At 38.0% G+C, this 19,200-nt stretch overlaps 1 protein-coding gene across 1 annotated transcript; it reads left to right on the forward strand.

Moving 5' to 3' along the window:
- The first annotated feature begins 15,403 nt into the window (after positions 1–15,403).
- On the forward strand, positions 15,404–18,923 carry foxa4 (forkhead box A4). Its single transcript, NM_203607.1, is given in 2 exon segments — positions 15,404–15,531; positions 17,216–18,923. Coding segments are annotated over 2 exon segments (1,200 nt in total). The 5' UTR covers positions 15,404–15,462; the 3' UTR covers positions 18,347–18,923.
- Positions 18,924–19,200: the final 277 nt, after the last annotated feature.

Raw genomic sequence — 19,200 nt, forward strand, 5'->3', positions numbered from 1 at the left:
CCAATACAATAGAGACCTGTTTCTGCACTCCTGGTTCTGACTTTTGAAACAATATAGCAGAAGCCAGCTAATTAACAAACCATTAAGGGGCCTATTTATCATGCTACATAAATGTAAAATTATGTCAGAAAACATAAAATAAATGATGAATTTATAAAGGTTTGTATTTTCATATATGTCACCTGATTGTGGTATTACTTTTCAGTAATATATTTATAGCATAATGTGAAAAATGTAGGCAACAGGTAAATTACTGTGGTATAAAACACAGTAAAAATGGGGATTTTTTTCAATGGAGGATCATTTTTTTACACAGAATTTTCATATTGTTAAAAAATAGCACAACACCACGTTACACACTTACAAGCAGGGTGAGCTCTGATTACTTGGAAAAGGAAGAAACAGAGTAAGGGAACCCATTGACTATCCCTCAAGCACCCTATAAAACCCTTTAATGGTGCCATTTCTCTCAGCCAGTCATGAGTTGTGCTATCTGATCATGCTATGTGCATGGGGCTGGTTAATAGGCAAGCAAAGCAGAGAGGATTTTCAGAGGAGAGTTTGAGAATGGGTACAGTAAATGATGGCTGCACCAAAAAATTCCCAAATGCAGAGAGTAGCAAATTCCTTTGTTTTTTTTCCGGCTATGAAAATGACCCCCTTTATAAGCAAGCATGTCCCACAATACTCAGTGTGCAGACGCTTTACGGTCATACGCTGTTAGCCAATCAGTGCAGGTGCAGGCATTAGGATGTCAAACAAAACTTTATTGCAGCTTCGGTGCAAGTGCAGCAGCTTAGTAATGGAGCCCTAGGGAGTGTATTCAGAATCCAAGGATTCCTCCCTGCTTAGTAAACGCTCAAATGTAATATTCTGGAATAACTTGTAAATGTGTTTAGTGGCTAAATGCCTTCAGTGGGTCTCATCCTGGTAGAGGGATGTGTATTGGGACCATTGACATGCATCTGGGGGGTGGGAGGGCAAGGCTGTATAGCAGAGAGGAAATGTCCTTTAAACCTTCTTTATAATCCTTCCTGCCCCCCCTCCTGCTCATGTAAGGTGTCTGAATACACATCAATTCATTAGCACATCTGCAGTTTCACTGACACTTGCCCACTCTCCCTCCTAGTCTCATTTAGTGTGTATTATAGCTTTATTCCTTTCACTGTTCTGCTGTGTTTTCAGTTATCTTAGGGCTCATATCCAAATGTAAGTGCAAAGTGCAAAAATGGATGCACAACTTAGTTCATTCAAATGTCATTTACAAAGGCAATGGCCTATATATTGCTATATTTATGTGCTTTGCACCAAAATACTGGTTAAGTCTGCTTTGTTGAATATGGCTCAATGTGCAAGGAGTACAGAGAAGCAAGGGAGCCCTGGAATTAACATCTGCCGTAAGGAGGTGTCACTTCCAGGGTTCCCTTTGGATATTGCACCTACTCACTGAAATGACTTGCACCCAGTCACTTGGTTGTTAACTTTTTCTTCATCTACTTTGGTAAATGCAACAAGCTGAGGTGCAAGGTATTTTATAGGTGCCTGTAATTAGGAATTTTGGAAAATAATGCATTGTGGGTACAAGCATAGGAGGCTGCTGGCAAATTAGCACATTGCCATTTTATATTTATATTTGTATTCAAGACCTGTCACTTTCTATACCCCAGAGCTGGCACAAGGAGTAGTAAAGTCTACACTGCTTTCCAAACAGAATCAGTAAGCGCTGTATAAACAGGTTGTTAATAGATTGTAGTTATTACCCATGCCAGTTATTCCCAACTTCTGTATGTGTGTCCCTGCCATAGAAATGGCAGTTTGACAGCTGTAGGTACTGTAGAGAAAGAAGCGAAGGGCCCACTGTTAAGTAAAACACCTTTGTCTAACCTACTGTTGAAGCAGTTCTGCTCATTGAATTACTCTTCAACATCCCTGTTACCACCAGGGGTGATTCAAAACTCTGAGCCACCCTAAGACACCTAGCTGATGCCACTACCCTTTGCCCCTCAGTGCTTACATTATAGCATCAGAATGGACTTGCACACTGCATACTTCTTAAAGGAACAGTAACACTAAAAAATAAAAATGTTTTAAAATAATTAAAATATAATGTACTGTTGCCCTGCACTGGTAAAAGTTGTGTGTTTGCTTCAGAAAGACTACTGTAGTTAATAGAAATAGCTGTTGTGTAGCCATGGGGGCAGCCATTTAAATTGAAAAAAGGAGAAAAGGCACAGGTTACATAAGAAGATAACAGATAACTGTGTAGAATACAATGGGAATCTGCTACTTATCTGTTATCTGCTTAGTAACCTGTGCCTTTTCTCCTTTTTTCAATTTAAATGGCTGCCCCCATGGCTACACAACAGGGTATTTATATAAACTGCAGTAGTGTTTATGAAGCAAACACACAACTTTTACCAGTGCAGGGCAATAGTATATAATATATTAATTATTTTTATACACTTTAATTTTTTGGTGTTACTGTTCCTTTAATGATGTGATTCTGGTGTAACCCCTGCCAATAAACAGGGCCGTATTTATATATAGGCACCTGAGGGCCTTTGCCTAGGTTGGCAGCTTTAGGGGGGTGGCCTCAGGTGCCTTTGGTGCCTAAAAATTTTTTTAAAAAAATTAAAACATCTTTCCAGCTGCTAAATGATACCTATGCAAAAGAGCTGGGGGTGAGGTGCTGAGGACAAGTGATGTCAAGTGCAGTCAGTAAGTGTTGTCACACAACATGGGGAACATTTAATTACAGTGCCTAGGGTGGCACCGGACGTAAATACATCCCTGCCAATAAACCAAGAAATACTCAATAGCCTATAACTTGCCGTGATCCACATCCACTAAAGACAGTAAATGCGACCTTGATGGTGACCCATGGTAACCAATCAAATTTTTGCTTTCACCATTCTGCCTGTAGCTGGCTGAAAAAGCCAATCCCTGAATTGTCGCTGATTTGTTGTTCGTTGTGCCCAAGAGAAAATGTGGGCAATTTTGATAAATGAGCCCCACCCAATGCTCGTACATATACTGAAACTGCATGTTACTGAGCTCTACTATAGTCAACAAATGATCCTCACTTTCATGCCTGAATTGGCAATCTGCGGGTTTTGGCAAATGCCAGAGGTACTGCTCTAAGATGCCATAGACAGTCACTATTTATTGGGCTGTGGGGGGACTGTATGGGTCTCTGTGTACTTGATATTCCAGGGCCTGCTTTCCAGTATATACTGTACTCTTATGGTGCCAAGCTGTATAGCTATAAACTATTTGGGTCAGCCATAGAAATAGCCTTTTGTTTTAGGAAAATATATTACTTTATCACACAATGATGTATATGTATTTTTGGTATATATATATATATATATATATATATATATATATATATATACTGGAACAAGGACAGCACTCCTAGGATTTAAAGAATTGTGAGCAAAATGTAAATGCAAAAATAGAAAGGTTTATTACTCATAACGTTATGAGTAATAAACCTTTCTATTTTTGCATTTACATTTTGCTCACAATTCTTTAAATCCTAGGAGTGCTGTCCTTGTTCCAGTGCATTTTTTTGTACTAGCACCCAGGTTGTTGCTGCAAATGGTGTGCACCCTATGGACTATTATATATATATATGCTGGCCCATAGACATGAAATAATAGCTGTTCATTTTCACCCATGCCAAATTAAAGCAACCAAAAAACCTGACAAATCAGAGGAACCTAAAGTGACACCACAGAACTTGTGACAATGTTGGGTGTTAAGTTAAAAAGAAAACTATGACCAAGTGTAAACAAGATTCGTAACAGCGAAGAGAGAGGGGCTGTACCATGTAAGCCAGTGTTTAAACAGAAGGAGTTTTGGAGTATATGTGATATCTTTATTGGATCAGTTAGACAGCCCTGAAGTTTTTTTTAGCATGACATATGTAACTTATCTAGGAGAAAAGAAAAAAAATCTAAAGATATTTAGATTAATTCCTAGAGGCAGAGAATGATTAATAATAAGCATAATATTTTCTTTGGATACATCCAAGTGTGTCCTGTGACTTCCCCCACATTGTGTCTCATTGTCTATCCATAGATCTCAGGGGCATAGAGTGTTCTTACAATGTACTTATTGGTGCTGGAATGTAGATGTTGGCTGGCATTGTGCTAATGTGTAAGCTGTGGACATGGGAAATATACTGCAAACACTATTTTTCTGTGCTAAGGCTGTACTAATCAGTTTCTATCTTCTGACTGCATTAATCATATATTCTGTGTGTGGGGGGTGAGCTTTTTATTTTCTGGTGAGCTTTTTATTTTTTGACAAAAAAAAATGCAATAGATGCAAATGAAACATGGCTGCCTTTTTTAACATTGACATACCCAACTCCCTTGCTTAAGTCTTGAAAAATGAGTCCTAAATACTTTTTATACAGCAATGTACCCGTGGCAACTTATTCCCATGTCCAACCATCTACCTGCACATGGCAGACACAATAGAAGTGCCGCAGGAAGATCACCATACTTGCTTATGTACATACATGTCTCTGGAAATGTACCTGAACATGGCAACAAATGCCCACAGGCATGGGTTCTAAAGGAAATATATATATACATGCCATCAGATTGTGTAGCAGTTTTTTTCTTTTTTTTCTGTGTCTGTGTATTTGGTGTTAGTCTGGTCCATGCTAACAACCTCTCATTTGTATCTGTGGCTGGAAGAGGTCTGCACGTATAAAGACCCCCTGTGTCCTTGCTAATTTTCTCTATTCAGGAAGACCCCATAATGCTGATTTGCTCAGCAGGAAGCCATTAGGAGTGCATACAAGAACTAAAACCCATCCCATTCAATTAGGATGCATTTAAACAGCTGGGTGATGTGTGTGGGACAGGGGTGGGATTGCTTCCTCTTCGTTTAATTTAACCCTATTGTTGCTTTCATTAGCTCTCATTTCTTCACATATGATGGTCTGTCTAACCCAGTTCACAATTCAGCTTTGTTTTGCTCTGTTACAATATACAATGGGAGTCCTGTCTTTTCCTCCTGAGCAATGGCAGGTGTCAGGTAGAGGGTGCCTTACACCCGTGCACCATACCAGGCCAACACTAGTAGGCATAGCTGGGGCATTGGCACTAGAAGCTACGCAATTTATGCACAACAGCTTTGTTTATGTCTGGGCACATTCTGGGCCTACCACTTGCACCCACAAATAGTAAATGGTACACAGAGGGTGCTTTGATTCCAGAGAAGCATTGAGGCAATAAATTAGAGACTTAATAAGAATCCAACACAGGACTGTATCACTATATGACCGTAATGCTTGGGCACCCATATTTCCATAGATAGGGGAATTATCAGCAGCTCATTGCAATGAATTTTGATAACACATTTGCCTAATGTCTCAGCAATATGGAGGACAAATAAATACTTTGCCATATTACTACATTTATGTGTATGTATATATGACACTAAGGGGCTTATTTACTAATCATCAATTTTAAGTTTTAAACTTGATCCCAATTCTTTTAGAAAAAGTTGCAGAGAAAAAATGCTGCAACTTTTCAGAGATGTACTATGCGTCTAAACAGCTAAAAATCCGAATTCGACAATTCACCAGATTACAACTTGCTGAGTTCATGTACAAGTCAATGCCAAAGGTCCCTTCCCTCTCCTTTCTTTTGTCTCAAAACTAAAAAACAAATTTTGCTGGAATTGACAATTCGATAAAATTGGGTTTTTTGCGGCGACAATTTGAAAAAGCTGAAAATTTGAAAAGCAGTGACTTTTCTGTGCAACTGTTAAAGTAAATATTAGACATTCTGGAAAATGAGTTTGAAAATAAAAAGAAATGAGAAATTATGGAGTTTTAGTAAATCTGCCCCCTATATCTGTCCCTATAGATTGGATTAACCAAGACTGGCATATGATGCATTTTCATATGTGCCATAATCAATGCATAGTTTATTACAAGAGGATACAAAAATCAAAGGAGAATAAACAATAATTCCTTTAAATAATTCCACTGGGAAAAAAACAAAATGATCCATATCACAAATGATTTGGTCAAATTCTGAACTGAATCTAAACCCTATTTTAAATATATGTTAAAAGTACATAAAGAATCAAGGGATATGTTTTGGTTATCTTATGCTTTATTTACTTGTTGAGTTTTCTACGTATTACGCACAACTGGTGGATTCTCTGCTGTTAAACCTGCCTGTGCAATCTGTCATTTATTATAACAAGAACTGTTTTTCAGCATTTCGAGTTGAAAACGCACATTTATTTGGGGCAAAATCCACGTCACTAACAGTAGAAGCAAATGACAAGCTTGAGAGCAGTGGCGTATTTTTTAACTTATGAACAAATAGACGAAGCAGACCACGTGGTCTGGGCCCTCCTCCAGCCCTCCAGCCCCCCCACCACTGCCCAGAGTCAGGTTAGCAACCTTCTCTGCTGGAGTCATTGTTTGTTCTCGATTGCAGCGTATTTACAAAAGAAAATTAGAAACAGAAAAACTAGTTCACATTAAAGTGGGGGGAAAAATTGATTGCAATAAAATCACATTGTTCCATTTATCAGTAAAAGTTTCAAAAACTTGAACAGTAACACAGCTTGAAACTGAAAAACACACCTCCCAGGGATAAGCTGCTGAATTTTAAATTCATAATTCTTTCAATTGATTTCCATATATATTATTTGACTACATTTTGAATAAATTTTTCCGAGGGGGAGAACATCTGCAAATGTATTTTTAATATTTCACAAAGTTACCCTCAATTTTAGGGGGCAGATTTATCAACATTCACATTTTTGTGTTTTTTTTAAACTACAACTAAAGGCATTTCCACTAAATCCACAAATGCCTAGTCATTCGTTACAAGATCTGATCTGAACAACAAAAAAAAAATGCAGAAAAAAACGCAAAAATTGTCACACAAAAAAACAAAGCCATCACAAAAAGGACAACTGCCATTGACTTTTACATAATCTGGGCAGCTTTTAGATGGCACATTTTTTCTCTCAGATTTGTCACAGTTTTGTCACATAAAAAATGGTGAAGAAAAAATTGAACGTCTCCCTTTATGTAACATTTTTGAGCAGTTGAGTAAATGGATGACAGAAAGATTTTTGTTTAAACAAACATTATTTTCAGTGAGTGTCAGCTGGTCTGAGACCTCAATTTTTTTCATCACCAGGGGGCACCAGGGTCAGTCCTCCACAGTTATGGCTAAATCTTCCTGCTGAATGTAATCCCTCTCTTCCTAGACTGTGCAGGCACCAATTAGTAAGTGGGACGGAGTGGGAGGGCCGCTGCCTAGGACCGAACTGGACCAAAATACTTCTCTGGCTAACAGAGAGTTGTTCAAAGTCTTTTGGACTCAATGAAAGCCAGTAGTATATTTGACATAGAATGCAGTCTTTATTATACCATATATTCTTTTTACTGTTGGATAATAGTTTCCCATTTCTGTGTGTGAGTGTAATGTGCAGTGTCGAACTGGCCCACCAGGATACCAGGAAAACTCCTGGTGGGCCCAGGTCTCAGCGGGCCCTCCTGCTTCTATCTATTTAGCCTATTTCATGGTCATTCCCTGTTTCTGTATGGGAACAAGGAAGCTTGATAGATGGAAGAATAGAGTATAGTATGTATAGAGAAAAGACACTAGGATAATAAACAGTTTGAGGGAAGAGAGGAGGAATTAAAGTTTTGAGAGTGGGGCCCATGGTCCAGGTTTTTCTGGTGGGCCCCTGCCATCTCAGTCCGACACTGGTTATGTGACTTATTCTCTGTGTGTCTGCACTCCAGCATGGTAACTTTAACGTTCCAAAAGCTAATGTTTATGCAAAAGTTTCCCACAGCCTATGTTTATATAAAGGTGAGAATGGGTCTGAGTTGCTGAAAAATAAGTATGCAGTTACATATATGTTATGTAAATGTCCCAAATAGTACATGGCACTATGGGTAATATAAATACATATGGACTTAGCAAAAGTTTGGCTGAAAAATAGATGATTAACCTGTGTAAACTACAGTCAAAATAGATATTTTATATATATAAAATAAAGTCTTTGGATATAAGTTTTTATCATATATAACATGAAACTTTTAAATGAAAGAATTGTGCAAGTGTGGGCAGTTAAATAAGTTTTCCAATATCTTTTTGCTAGGGATGCACCGCATCCATTAAATTCAGCTGAACCCCAAATCCTTCATAAAAGATGCAGGCGAATACAGAACCGAATCCTAAATTGCATGTAAATTAGGATACAGAAGGGTTAAAGAGTGCCATCCGCTGCTCTGGAAAATTTTCAGCTTCCGTGTATGTGACAAAAAGTCAAGTGATTTTAAGGATTCGGATTCAGTTCGACCAGCAGTGTGGATTTGACCAAATCTGAATCCTGCTGAAAAAGGCCAAATCTGGGCCGAATCCCAAACCAAATCCTGGATTTGGTGCATCCCTACTTTTTGCAGACATTAAGGGGGAGATTTATCAAAGTTCAAGTTTGATTTTTTGAGTTTTTTACTCTAAAAAAAACTTTCAAATTAGGGTTCGAGATATTTGAGTTTTTAATTTTTTTTCCAGTTTTTTTCCAGGAGGCTGGCACACATAGTAACACTCTTGCAAATAAATACAGTTTTAGGGCTTGAGCTTATTTATATTATAATATATTATTCAATGCATTAGGCCTGTACACTGGTGATTGGATATTTGGTATGATTCTATTAAAGCCATTGAGACTCAAGGGGTATATCTATCATGCCGTGTAAAAAGTGGAATGAAGCATTACCGGTGATGTTGCCCAGGGCAACCAATCAACAATTAGATTTCAACAGTAAGAAAACCAAAGCAAAGCATCTGATTGGCTGCTATGAGTAACATCAACTGTAATGTTTTTACACAGCACAATAAATAAAGCTCTCACAGTGTTTTAGACAATAAAAACATACAAGGGGGTGAATACTTTTTATAAGCAAACTCGTCAAACAAGCAAATCTTTTTGGCAAGGGTAGTTTTCTTTAGCCGACCTGAAGGCATTGCGTGTTCAAGGGGAATAAGGGAGGGGCCCCAGCTTAATAGCATTGACACCTTTAAAAATACTGGCCTTTCTGTATATTTATCTTTCATCCCTATTAATAACTTTGGGATCAAGCATCATTTTTACCAGAAAGGCCTGTAAAATACTGGTACAGCTCAGGGACACTCCATGGTTATAGTCAGTGCCATGTGGTGGTTTTGCAAGAATGGACTGAACGCCAGTTCTATAAAAGATAATATACATCCCATTTTAATGACAAAAATCATGTAGTAGAGAAGTAAATCTAAAATATATAAATACTTGAATTTCAAATTTTCTTAGAATGTATTGGTCAAGAACAGACAAGATGCATAGTGTAAAAATATATGCAATTGACCATTTTCCCCACAATGCAGCTGTTTTCCAGAATTCTATTGTGATTGCATCTGGCTGAAAAATGCCATTCTCACCACTATGCAGAATTGCTACTACAGGGGCAATTCTCACAAACAGTGATGAGCAAAATTTTTCCCCAGACTTCACCATGATAAAAACCCCCATCCCAGCTAAAAACACCCATTGACTTCAATATTTTTTGCAGATTTTTGCCCTTTTTGCGAACTTTCCTGTGACGTGAAATGGGATAGATTCGCTCATCACTACTACAGACTTGGAATTCTGACATATGTCTATAGGCTGCAAAAACCAGGAACAGAGACCGAATTAAAAAACACTGAGATGATTTTTGTACTTATAGTTACCAATGTCCCCCACTGGCTATATATATAACTAGCAAATATATAAAGTGGAAAGACCCATCAAAGAACAACAATGTGTACATATATTTTAAAGCAGATAAAAATGCTGAAAAAAAGAACTAGTGGCCCATAAGTATACCTGTGACAGTATCCCAGCTGGCTAGTAAGTATTCCAGCTCAGTATTGTGTCTGATCTGCACCACTGGAAATAATGGGCCAAAAACTCTGTAATTGCAACATTTGCTCATATATAAGGATACATGTACCAATATCCCCTCTGGCTAATAAATAAGCCAGTTCAGTGCTGTGTCTGCACCATTTGGAATAACAGGGCAAAACCAATCTCTCATGGCAAATAGAGATAAGTGCATTTTTTGCCTAATACAGATATGCAGAGAGTAATTTTTCACAAATCTGTGCTAAAATGTCACAGTGTGTTTTGCTTGACAGGAGACTCCAGTAGTCCATTAACTCTATAAATTTTGCTGGAAAAAATTCAATGTTTTTTTTGCTCCCACAGCATTTCACACTGTCTCTTGCCCCTAAATCCAACTGAATGGGCTCCAATGCAAAGGTGTTCTAGATAGGGATGCACTGAATCCAGGATTAGGTTTGGTATTCAGCCACAATTCACCTTTTTTCGTCAGGATTCGGATTTGTCCGAATCCATGGTCATGGCTGAACCGAATCCGAATACAAAAAATCAAGTGACTTTTTGTCATGTTTACATGGAAGTGCACGGCGACACTGTTTTGTGCCTAGCCCTGTGCCCACTTTTTATAATGAGGCCAGTTGTGCCCCATAGTGAATGCTTGGTAACGCTAAGTCGCTTTCTGCGACTTTTTCATACTTTGCGCAACGTTTTTTGTACATTTGTGCAACTTTTTCGTACTTTGCGACAAAATTTGTGCGACAAAATCGTATTGTCCAACCTGGGCCAGGGTGGAGCTGCAGAGTGCCATTCAGACCTATGGGAGGCTTCCAAAATCATGCACTGAAGGATCAAAGTCGGAAAGGTTTTCTCGCTGTTTACGATTGTTCGATACAAAAATTTTGTGACTTTCGGATTGCCAATACAATATTATCGTGATTATTCTGATTTTTTCGTAAGCATTTTCGTGACATTTGCGATCATGTATGTATATCTTTATTTATAAAGCGCTACTTATGTACGCAGCACTGTACAGTAGAATACATTAATACAAACAGGGGATTATTAAGATAATAGTTAAATACAAAGTACCGGTATAGGACCCGTAATCCAGAATGCTCGGGACCAAGGGTATTCCCGATAAGGGGTCTTTCCATAATTTGGATCTCCATACCTTAAGTCTACTAAAAAATCAATAAAACATTAATTGAACCCAATAGGATTGTTTTGCATCCAATAAGGATTAATTATATCTTAGTTGGGATCAAGTACAAGGTACTGTTTTATTATTACAGAGAAAAAGGAAATCAGTTTTAAAATTCTGAATTATTTGATTAAAATGGAGTCTATGGGAGACGGGCTTTCCGTAATTCAGAGCTTTCTGGATAATGGGTTTCCGGATAAGGGATCCCATACCTGTATTACAATAAAGACAAATAAATAAAAGATACAGTTGCAATAAGAGTCAAAAACACAAGAGGATGGAGGTCCCTGCCCCGTAGAGCTTACAATCTATATCTATCATCAGAAATTATCGTATCTAATCCGAATTTTTTGAGGATTTGAACCTGTACTTTCATGAATGTGCCCCTTGGAGTAGATTTACATGGTGCAGCACATACATTTGATAGTAAAGTGTGCAAACCTGTTTTTCATAGGATGTTAGTATGCTATCTGTTTCTAACACATGGATGGTGGGGCTCTGTAAGAGGCTAAGTCCTCCAGCTCCCCTGCAACTCCTTGTTGCACTGTTATTGCACCCTCACTGCCCACATAAGGAACCCTGAAATGACAGGCTACCAAGACCAAATATCAATTTTAGGTCCTTGTGGAGGTGAGTTCACAGGTGACAGCAGTCATGTTTAGTTCCCATCTCACAGTGCCACTTTTAAATGATTTCTGACATGTTCTATTGTGCACAGAGCAGTGTTATGTATTATATGCTGACAGGATTTTGTCAGTATTGTCAGTCATGTATATTATCTCCATGCAAAGCTTTTGTATGGTAAAAAGAAGCTTTTTTGTGCATTAAATAGATATTATATGCAGGGATTCCATGTTTATTTGCACACATTAGCAGACACGTTAGGCCAGGAAACAAAGAGATGAGGCAAGCAATGTGTTAATTGGTTTGAAATAGGGTGACAAGCCTTCCCTGCTACAGCCTCAGAATCTGCTGGATGTTTGTGAAGAGGAGATAACCCCCCCCCCCAAAAAAGTGTCAGGATTTTACACAGAAGTTCACGATCCTGTGATTCAAGAGTGTCTGAGTGTGTCCAGGTGCAAACACAGTTGGCATTTATGTGCTGGCGAGTATCCAAGGCTCTAAAGCCCAGATGGTATGTTAGCAGCCTCATGAAAAAAAAACACTTAGGGGGTTCTGAATACCAACGTGGAGTTTAATAGGCCAACAAGCACATCAGATTTCCTGGGCACACTCCCCAGAGGTACCATAGAGTTACTGTAGCCTTGTATGTAGGTCCTGGCTGGTTTGCATTGTAAGTATGGTGAACTGAATTGTCTTTGGACTATTAGTCTACTCTAGTTAGACTGAAAATGAACCAAACTATGACAAAATGTAATGAAACAAAATTAAATAATGTTAAAGTAATATGTTTGTACACAGACACATAAAAACTGCCAATGACACTTTTCTTGACCAAACTGGTAGCCCATTAACCTGTGTATTGTACCAAACAGATACCACAGAAATTCTCATCCAAAAATATCAGTCTTTGTAGCCTGCCAGTCACAATACACAGCTACCATGTGATCCAGTGATTGGACCCAGGGCTGAAGAATTACGGTGGCCATAAAGGTTGAGATCCGCTCGTTTGGCGAATATGAGGTATAAAGGGTTATTTATGATGACAAGCACGTCTGTTTGGAAGTCATGGTGCAAGCCTAAACCCAGCAGTAATTCCAGGGCTCACCTTGCAGATTGCTTCCATTGATGCAAATGAGTTGCAACTAAGGGATTGGATGCTAATAACACTGTATGCCAGAAATTATCCAATCAGCATTACTAGAATGGCTGAGTTGTAGTGGACACTAATTTGAAACCACCAGAAATGACACTTGAATTCTGGGAATACATACAAAAACATGGTGAATTGTGTCTGAACCGTACAATTTACATTTGCATTTCAAATGGCTGGGCACTATAACTTTGTGCGCACACATAATATTTATTCTGTGCATATTTTTATTTATTCCAGTGACTGACAACTGCTACATTTCTTGTTTTAGCTGAAGCCTTCTGCTAGGACAGCATCACTAGTCATTATAAGCTGATGGGCCTGTTGCTTTGTTCTGCTGCACTCTATGCAAAACTCCACAAATAGAATTTTGAAACAATACAGGGGAGATATACAACTTCTTCAAAGACACAGGAGTACTGAAAACTGACCCTTTCCACTTCTTATGCTTACTGGCCTGCTTACAATATGCAGAATACTGCCCGACTTTTTACTGTGCCCCAGCTGAGTGGCCAGCACAGCCAGAATTCTCTGGGCATCAGAAGGTATCAGGCCTGGACTGGAATTCAAAACAGGCCCCAGCATTTCAAGTACATAGAGTCCCAAACAGCTTCCCCCAGCTCACTTAATAGTGACAGTCTATGGCCTCTTACCAACACCGGATTTCTAATTACTGCGCCCAGAGGCTGCCGTAATTAGGCGCTCCCCCCCCCCCCATCAGAATCGTGCATCCATTTAGCTCACATACGGAGCGCTGGGGACAGGACGTGCTGAAGTTTTCTTTCATGTCCTGTCCCCAATGCACTGTATGTAAGCAAAGTTTAGGTGCGGCATGCCACCCCTAAATTTGTGCCACCTTGTGGCTTTGCTACTAATCTGGGCCTGCCCTGTTACAGAATCCTCAGATATAACTGGAAGTTATATATTCTAAGGCAGCACATAGAGCTGAATCTGCAGCAGAATTGCCTGTCTGCTGTGAGAGGTTTCATACTTGCCCATGCACTGGAGGAATATAGAATGTAGCTGTAGCTACAGACTGTGCAGTGCATTGGGCTAGGCAAGGCTGTTAAAAGAGGTCAAGGGCTTTTCTAATTGCTGGTAAATGTATGCATTTTTTTAGTGAATGTTTGCATAGTTTGGCTAAACTGGTGATCAACTAATTCAAATCTCCAATGAATATTCTATGGGATGTCATTTTAACTACCCACCTTCATTCATAAAGCAGCAACATATTCCAAGGCATATTGGAATATATTTTTTCTTGTTTGATGATGTTGACACCAAGTTTTGATGATGTTGACACAAACTTTATTACCTAATGATAAACCAGCAAATATCTCTACAAATCTACATTTATTCCTGCTTAGCCATCTTATTGTCAGTGTTTTTATAATATTACTACAAATAAAGTATTTGTGAGGACCACAACTCCCAGTGAACCATTTGGGATCAGCAGCAATTGGAGAACTGCAGGCTGGACATCCAAAATGCTTAAAGACATCTAACATTTTTGCTTTATATATATATATATATATATATATATATATATATAAGTTGCTGGTCTTTTTTTGTACTATTGGAACCCTTTACCAAGCACCCGTGGTATTATACATAGCAGTGTGCCATCCTTTGTGTGTGTTTATATATATATATATATATCAATTTTTCCTTACTTTAATAGTAAACAATACTTTGTACTTGATCCTACAATTCTGTAGAGTGAATACATTATATTGTTCAAAGTGTTGTTTTTATTTAATATATAAATGTAGGCACTTTATGAAGTTACAGAAAAACCTTTATGTTGAAAACCACAGGTCCCAAGCATTCCAGCTCTCATATATATGGACATTTGTGTATGTCTTTGTACTTTGGATTTACAACCAAGGGGCAATCTAATGCTGGGGGTACATGCCTTTTTCCACACAATTGTGCTACATTTTCTATAAAACATAGCTATGTTCTACACTTTATTAAATATCGGTTTAGTGAACAAAAGTAAAATTATTATGTAAGATCAGAAAGTTGTGTCTCTAAAAATGGGTACAGCCCAAATGGCTATAAAATATCCTTAATAAAGTTATTTTTGTAGAAAAAAAACTTTCCAAAACTATAAGGTATGGTTATACTGAAACAGATTCCCACATACAAATATCCAGCACTAAGGGACAGGAAGAACATTATCACATTAGTTTTTTGGAATGAAAAAGCCACCATGGGTCTGTGTCTCTGTGGAAGTGGAACTGCTTGATCCTATTAGCATTTTGATGAGACGAATGGTGCAAGTGAAATAGAGAAGGATAGGAGGTGTGTGTGAAAGAAAGGAGGTAGGGGGCAATACTGACTTCCTTTGTCCTGGAGTGATTTGGCCCTGCAGGTAGCCAGTGTAGAGGTCACTGAGTGATAGGAGAAGGGAGGAGCCTATTTAAATGACCTTTGGGAACATCTTTAAATGTCTCAAGGGTGGGATGAACAGATTCAGATACTCCTAGTGCTCAATTTAAGAAGAACTCTTCAGTAGGTCTTCTCGTTGGAGAAACCATACCTCAGCAGTGGACTCCAGAACATGCTAAATAGAGTCAAGTTGGAAATTAAGGACCCTATGGACTGGAATACCATGTACCAAGAGAGTGAGGTAAGCTGCTTCCCCACATAGAAAGCCTAATATGTATCTTATATAAGGCCACACTTATATCTTAAGCACATACAACAAGCTTTAAATTAAAACAGAGTTCCCGTGCCATACATCACTTTCTTACATTTTATTTACATAATACAAAAGGGAATATACAGGGAGGCACTACAGGAACCAGGGAACCAGGGGTGAAAGGAAAAGAAAGATGAGTATTCACTATTACTGGTTAAAAATAAAAATTTTCTTGAAAGAAGCAAAATTATAAATATAAATATAATTATCATTTTAGAACATGCTGTTGTATTCTATGTACAGTATTCAATTCTTTATAGACATAAGTAGTAATTATCCTTCTGTGCAGATAACAAGGCATCGTGATATAATAATAAGCATTGGGAGAGAAATCAGTATATATGTTTAGGTGAATGCAAACAATAAAAAGAACTAGGTGTCTACTAGCCAGTGTTCTGTATTACACAGTAATAGGGGTATTCTCATGCAATCCCATCGCTTGCTACATAGCCACAACAATTGTGCAATAGTGATCATAATATCCAAGGCTAACAGCTATTACACATTAACTTACTTTTGAGTATGGGCCTCTTGCAAAAGATTAGCTTATTAACTTAGAATTTTTTGGATAAATGTATGAGCTTTGAGCAAAGTGACTGATTGCATTAATATTATGTGTTCTTGTACACAACTGTGGCTTTTTAAACTTTTACAATATACCTATTTATTGTGTGCTGTGAATTGCTGTGCCCAACACCCTGGGACAAGCAAACTTCTATAATGACTTATTATACTGATCTAATATTCATCTATAAAATAACCCAGAACTATTGAAGTTTAACTTTTAAGCATAAATAGTGTGACCATTCTGTAGCCCATAGCATGTAATCATTAGGGTTGTATTTTGGGCATTTTAATAGTTTTTCTTATTGGCATATTTTCCAGACATGATATAGAATTAGCCATGAAAAGTATCATCTTCTTCTAATGAACAATGCATTTTATTTACACTAAAACTTGTCATTGTTGGAAGACTGTTTGGGGTTGGAATGTGAGGACAACATTTAGCAAGCAATTAAAGCATATTGTTATGCAAGGGGTCTGAGTAGCAGAAGTGTATTGGGAACTTAGAAATTCTTGCGGATGGGCCGGTGAAAAGGACACAAAAGTGCTGATTGAGAGGAAATCGCTCAGTTTGAATGCTGTGATCCTTTTATGTGCTACAGGAAAAGATCAGGCTTCATGATGCATATTGGTGCCTATCCATGTATAACTTGTAAGCAAATTACCCTGAATGCATTAGTGTCTCGTTAATATTAGTATTAGCAAGTTCCAGCATTAAGTAATATGAGTGATTTTATGCCAAATCATTTTTTAGTAGAATGCTTATTCTGTTGCCAAATAGAAATGAAGCAACACAAACATAATGCCTTATGTTTATGCTGAATAACAGAGGGAACTCCATATTTTTTTATGGGAAATGAAAAAGTTCTTCTAAAGTAATGCATAAAGCATTTTGATGAGTGACGTTCTAATAAAAGAAGCAGAATGTATTGTAACTGAGAAATATAAAACATTGTAGGTGTTCTCATACATTTGCTAGATGATATATTTAATGGTTAGAATTAATTAGTACAATTTTTAATGTACATCTTCTCTTTTTTCTCTCTAGATATATTCTGGAATACACAACATGAACAATGGCTTGCCAAGCAATTCCTTCTTACCAACTGATGTTTCCACAGTTCCAACAAGCATGCCTTATATGAGTAATGGCTTATCAGGGCCTGTTACCAGTATTCAGGGAAACCTAGGCTCTCTTGGTTCCATGACCCAAGGGATGGTGGGATCCCTTGCTCCTCCAGCTTCCACTCCTGCCTATCCTATGGGCTATTGCCAAGGAGAGTCGGAATTTCAGAGAGATCCCCGTACCTATCGTAGGAATTACTCCCATGCTAAGCCCCCATACTCTTACATCTCCCTTATTACCATGGCAATACAGCAGGCACCCAACAAGATGATGACACTAAATGAGATCTACCAATGGATCATAGATCTTTTCCCTTACTACAGGCAGAATCAGCAAAGATGGCAGAATTCTATTCGCCATTCACTATCCTTCAATGACTGTTTTGTCAAAGTTCCACGTTCTCCAGAAAAGCCAGGTAAAGGCTCCTATTGGACTCTGCACCCTGAATCTGGTAATATGTTTGAGAATGGATGTTACTTAAGAAGGCAGAAGAGATTCAAATGTGAAAGGAGCAAGTCTGGAGAACGAGAGAAAAAAGTAAACAAGCCAGGGGATGAGAATGGAGGGAGCTTGAAGGAGACTCCAGTTGGCTATGATGACTGTTCCTCTTCAAGATCACCACAAGCTCCAGTTAATGATGGGGGCAGGGACTCCACAGGATCAAGTATTCATCAGGCTTCAGGGGGTTCACCAGTTGGCCTTAGCCCTACATCTGAACAAGCAGGAACAGCATCTCAACTCATGTATCCATTAGGTCTCTCTAATGATGGCTATCTTGGCCTAGTTGGAGAAGATGTCCATTTGAAGCATGATCCTTTCTCTGGGAGACATCCATTTTCTATCACACAACTAATGTCTTCTGAACAGGACCAAACATACCCCAGTAAACTTGAAATGTGTCCAACCACAGACCATCTTGTCCATTACTCTAACTACAGCTCTGACTATCACAACATGGCCTCAAAAAATGGACTAGACATGCAGACATCATCATCCACTGATAATGGATATTATGCCAACATGTATTCCAGACCTATCCTCAGCTCCCTTTAAAGATTTGTTTTTGTTATGCTTTACAGACATTTCTTATATAAAATAAATGCCATCAAGGTCACTGTATAACCTACAAGCAGATTCTTAAAAACCCAGTCGTTTTTGAGACGCATTGATCGTGATTCTAAACCAGAATTTAGAATATCACTCAGTAAGAGAAAATATGTGAAATTTGTATTTATTTATAATGCTAGATTGACCAAAAGGCATTGCCTACCTTGTCCTTGAAAAATATTCATATAATATTATTAAGGAATGTACGATATCAGCTTTCTGTTGTAAATGTTGTATAGGCAAGATGCCTGTTAAAATGGATCACTAGTACAACGTCCTTCAAAAGTAATCATTATGTGATATTCTAATTATGTATTTGGGGTTAATATACTATACTGGGAGCAGATTTTGCTGTTTTAAATATGTACATAACGTTTCATGTTTTTTCTATGATATTTAAAGTTGAATAGCATTTAAAGGTGTCAGTTCTAAATGTTTTATTTTTGTGTGTTCCACATGAAACCTGTTTTTCCTTATGTCTGTGCTATTCTTGATATTAATATATAAACTTGTTCAATTAAAATTCTTGTGTGTTATGTACTTTTATTGGGAGTAGATAGTAAACTGGTCAAATATTCAGGCAGTCTTCTATAATATTGTAAAACCTTAATATACATGAGGCAGGCATTTAGGAGCGAAAGCTTAAATACACATTATTACAGGGCGAAGGTAGGGGGGCAAACCCCTAATGGTAAAAGCTTAATAAACTTGGGTGCAGGAGATACCTTTCTCAAATGGCAGCAGATTAAAACAAATAGGTTAAAAGGGAACCACAATTTAGTTATAGCTGAGGTGCAGAG

Source organism: Xenopus tropicalis, chromosome 4, assembly GCF_000004195.4.
Source record: "Xenopus tropicalis strain Nigerian chromosome 4, UCB_Xtro_10.0, whole genome shotgun sequence".
Taxonomy (NCBI): Eukaryota; Metazoa; Chordata; class Amphibia; order Anura; family Pipidae; genus Xenopus; species Xenopus tropicalis.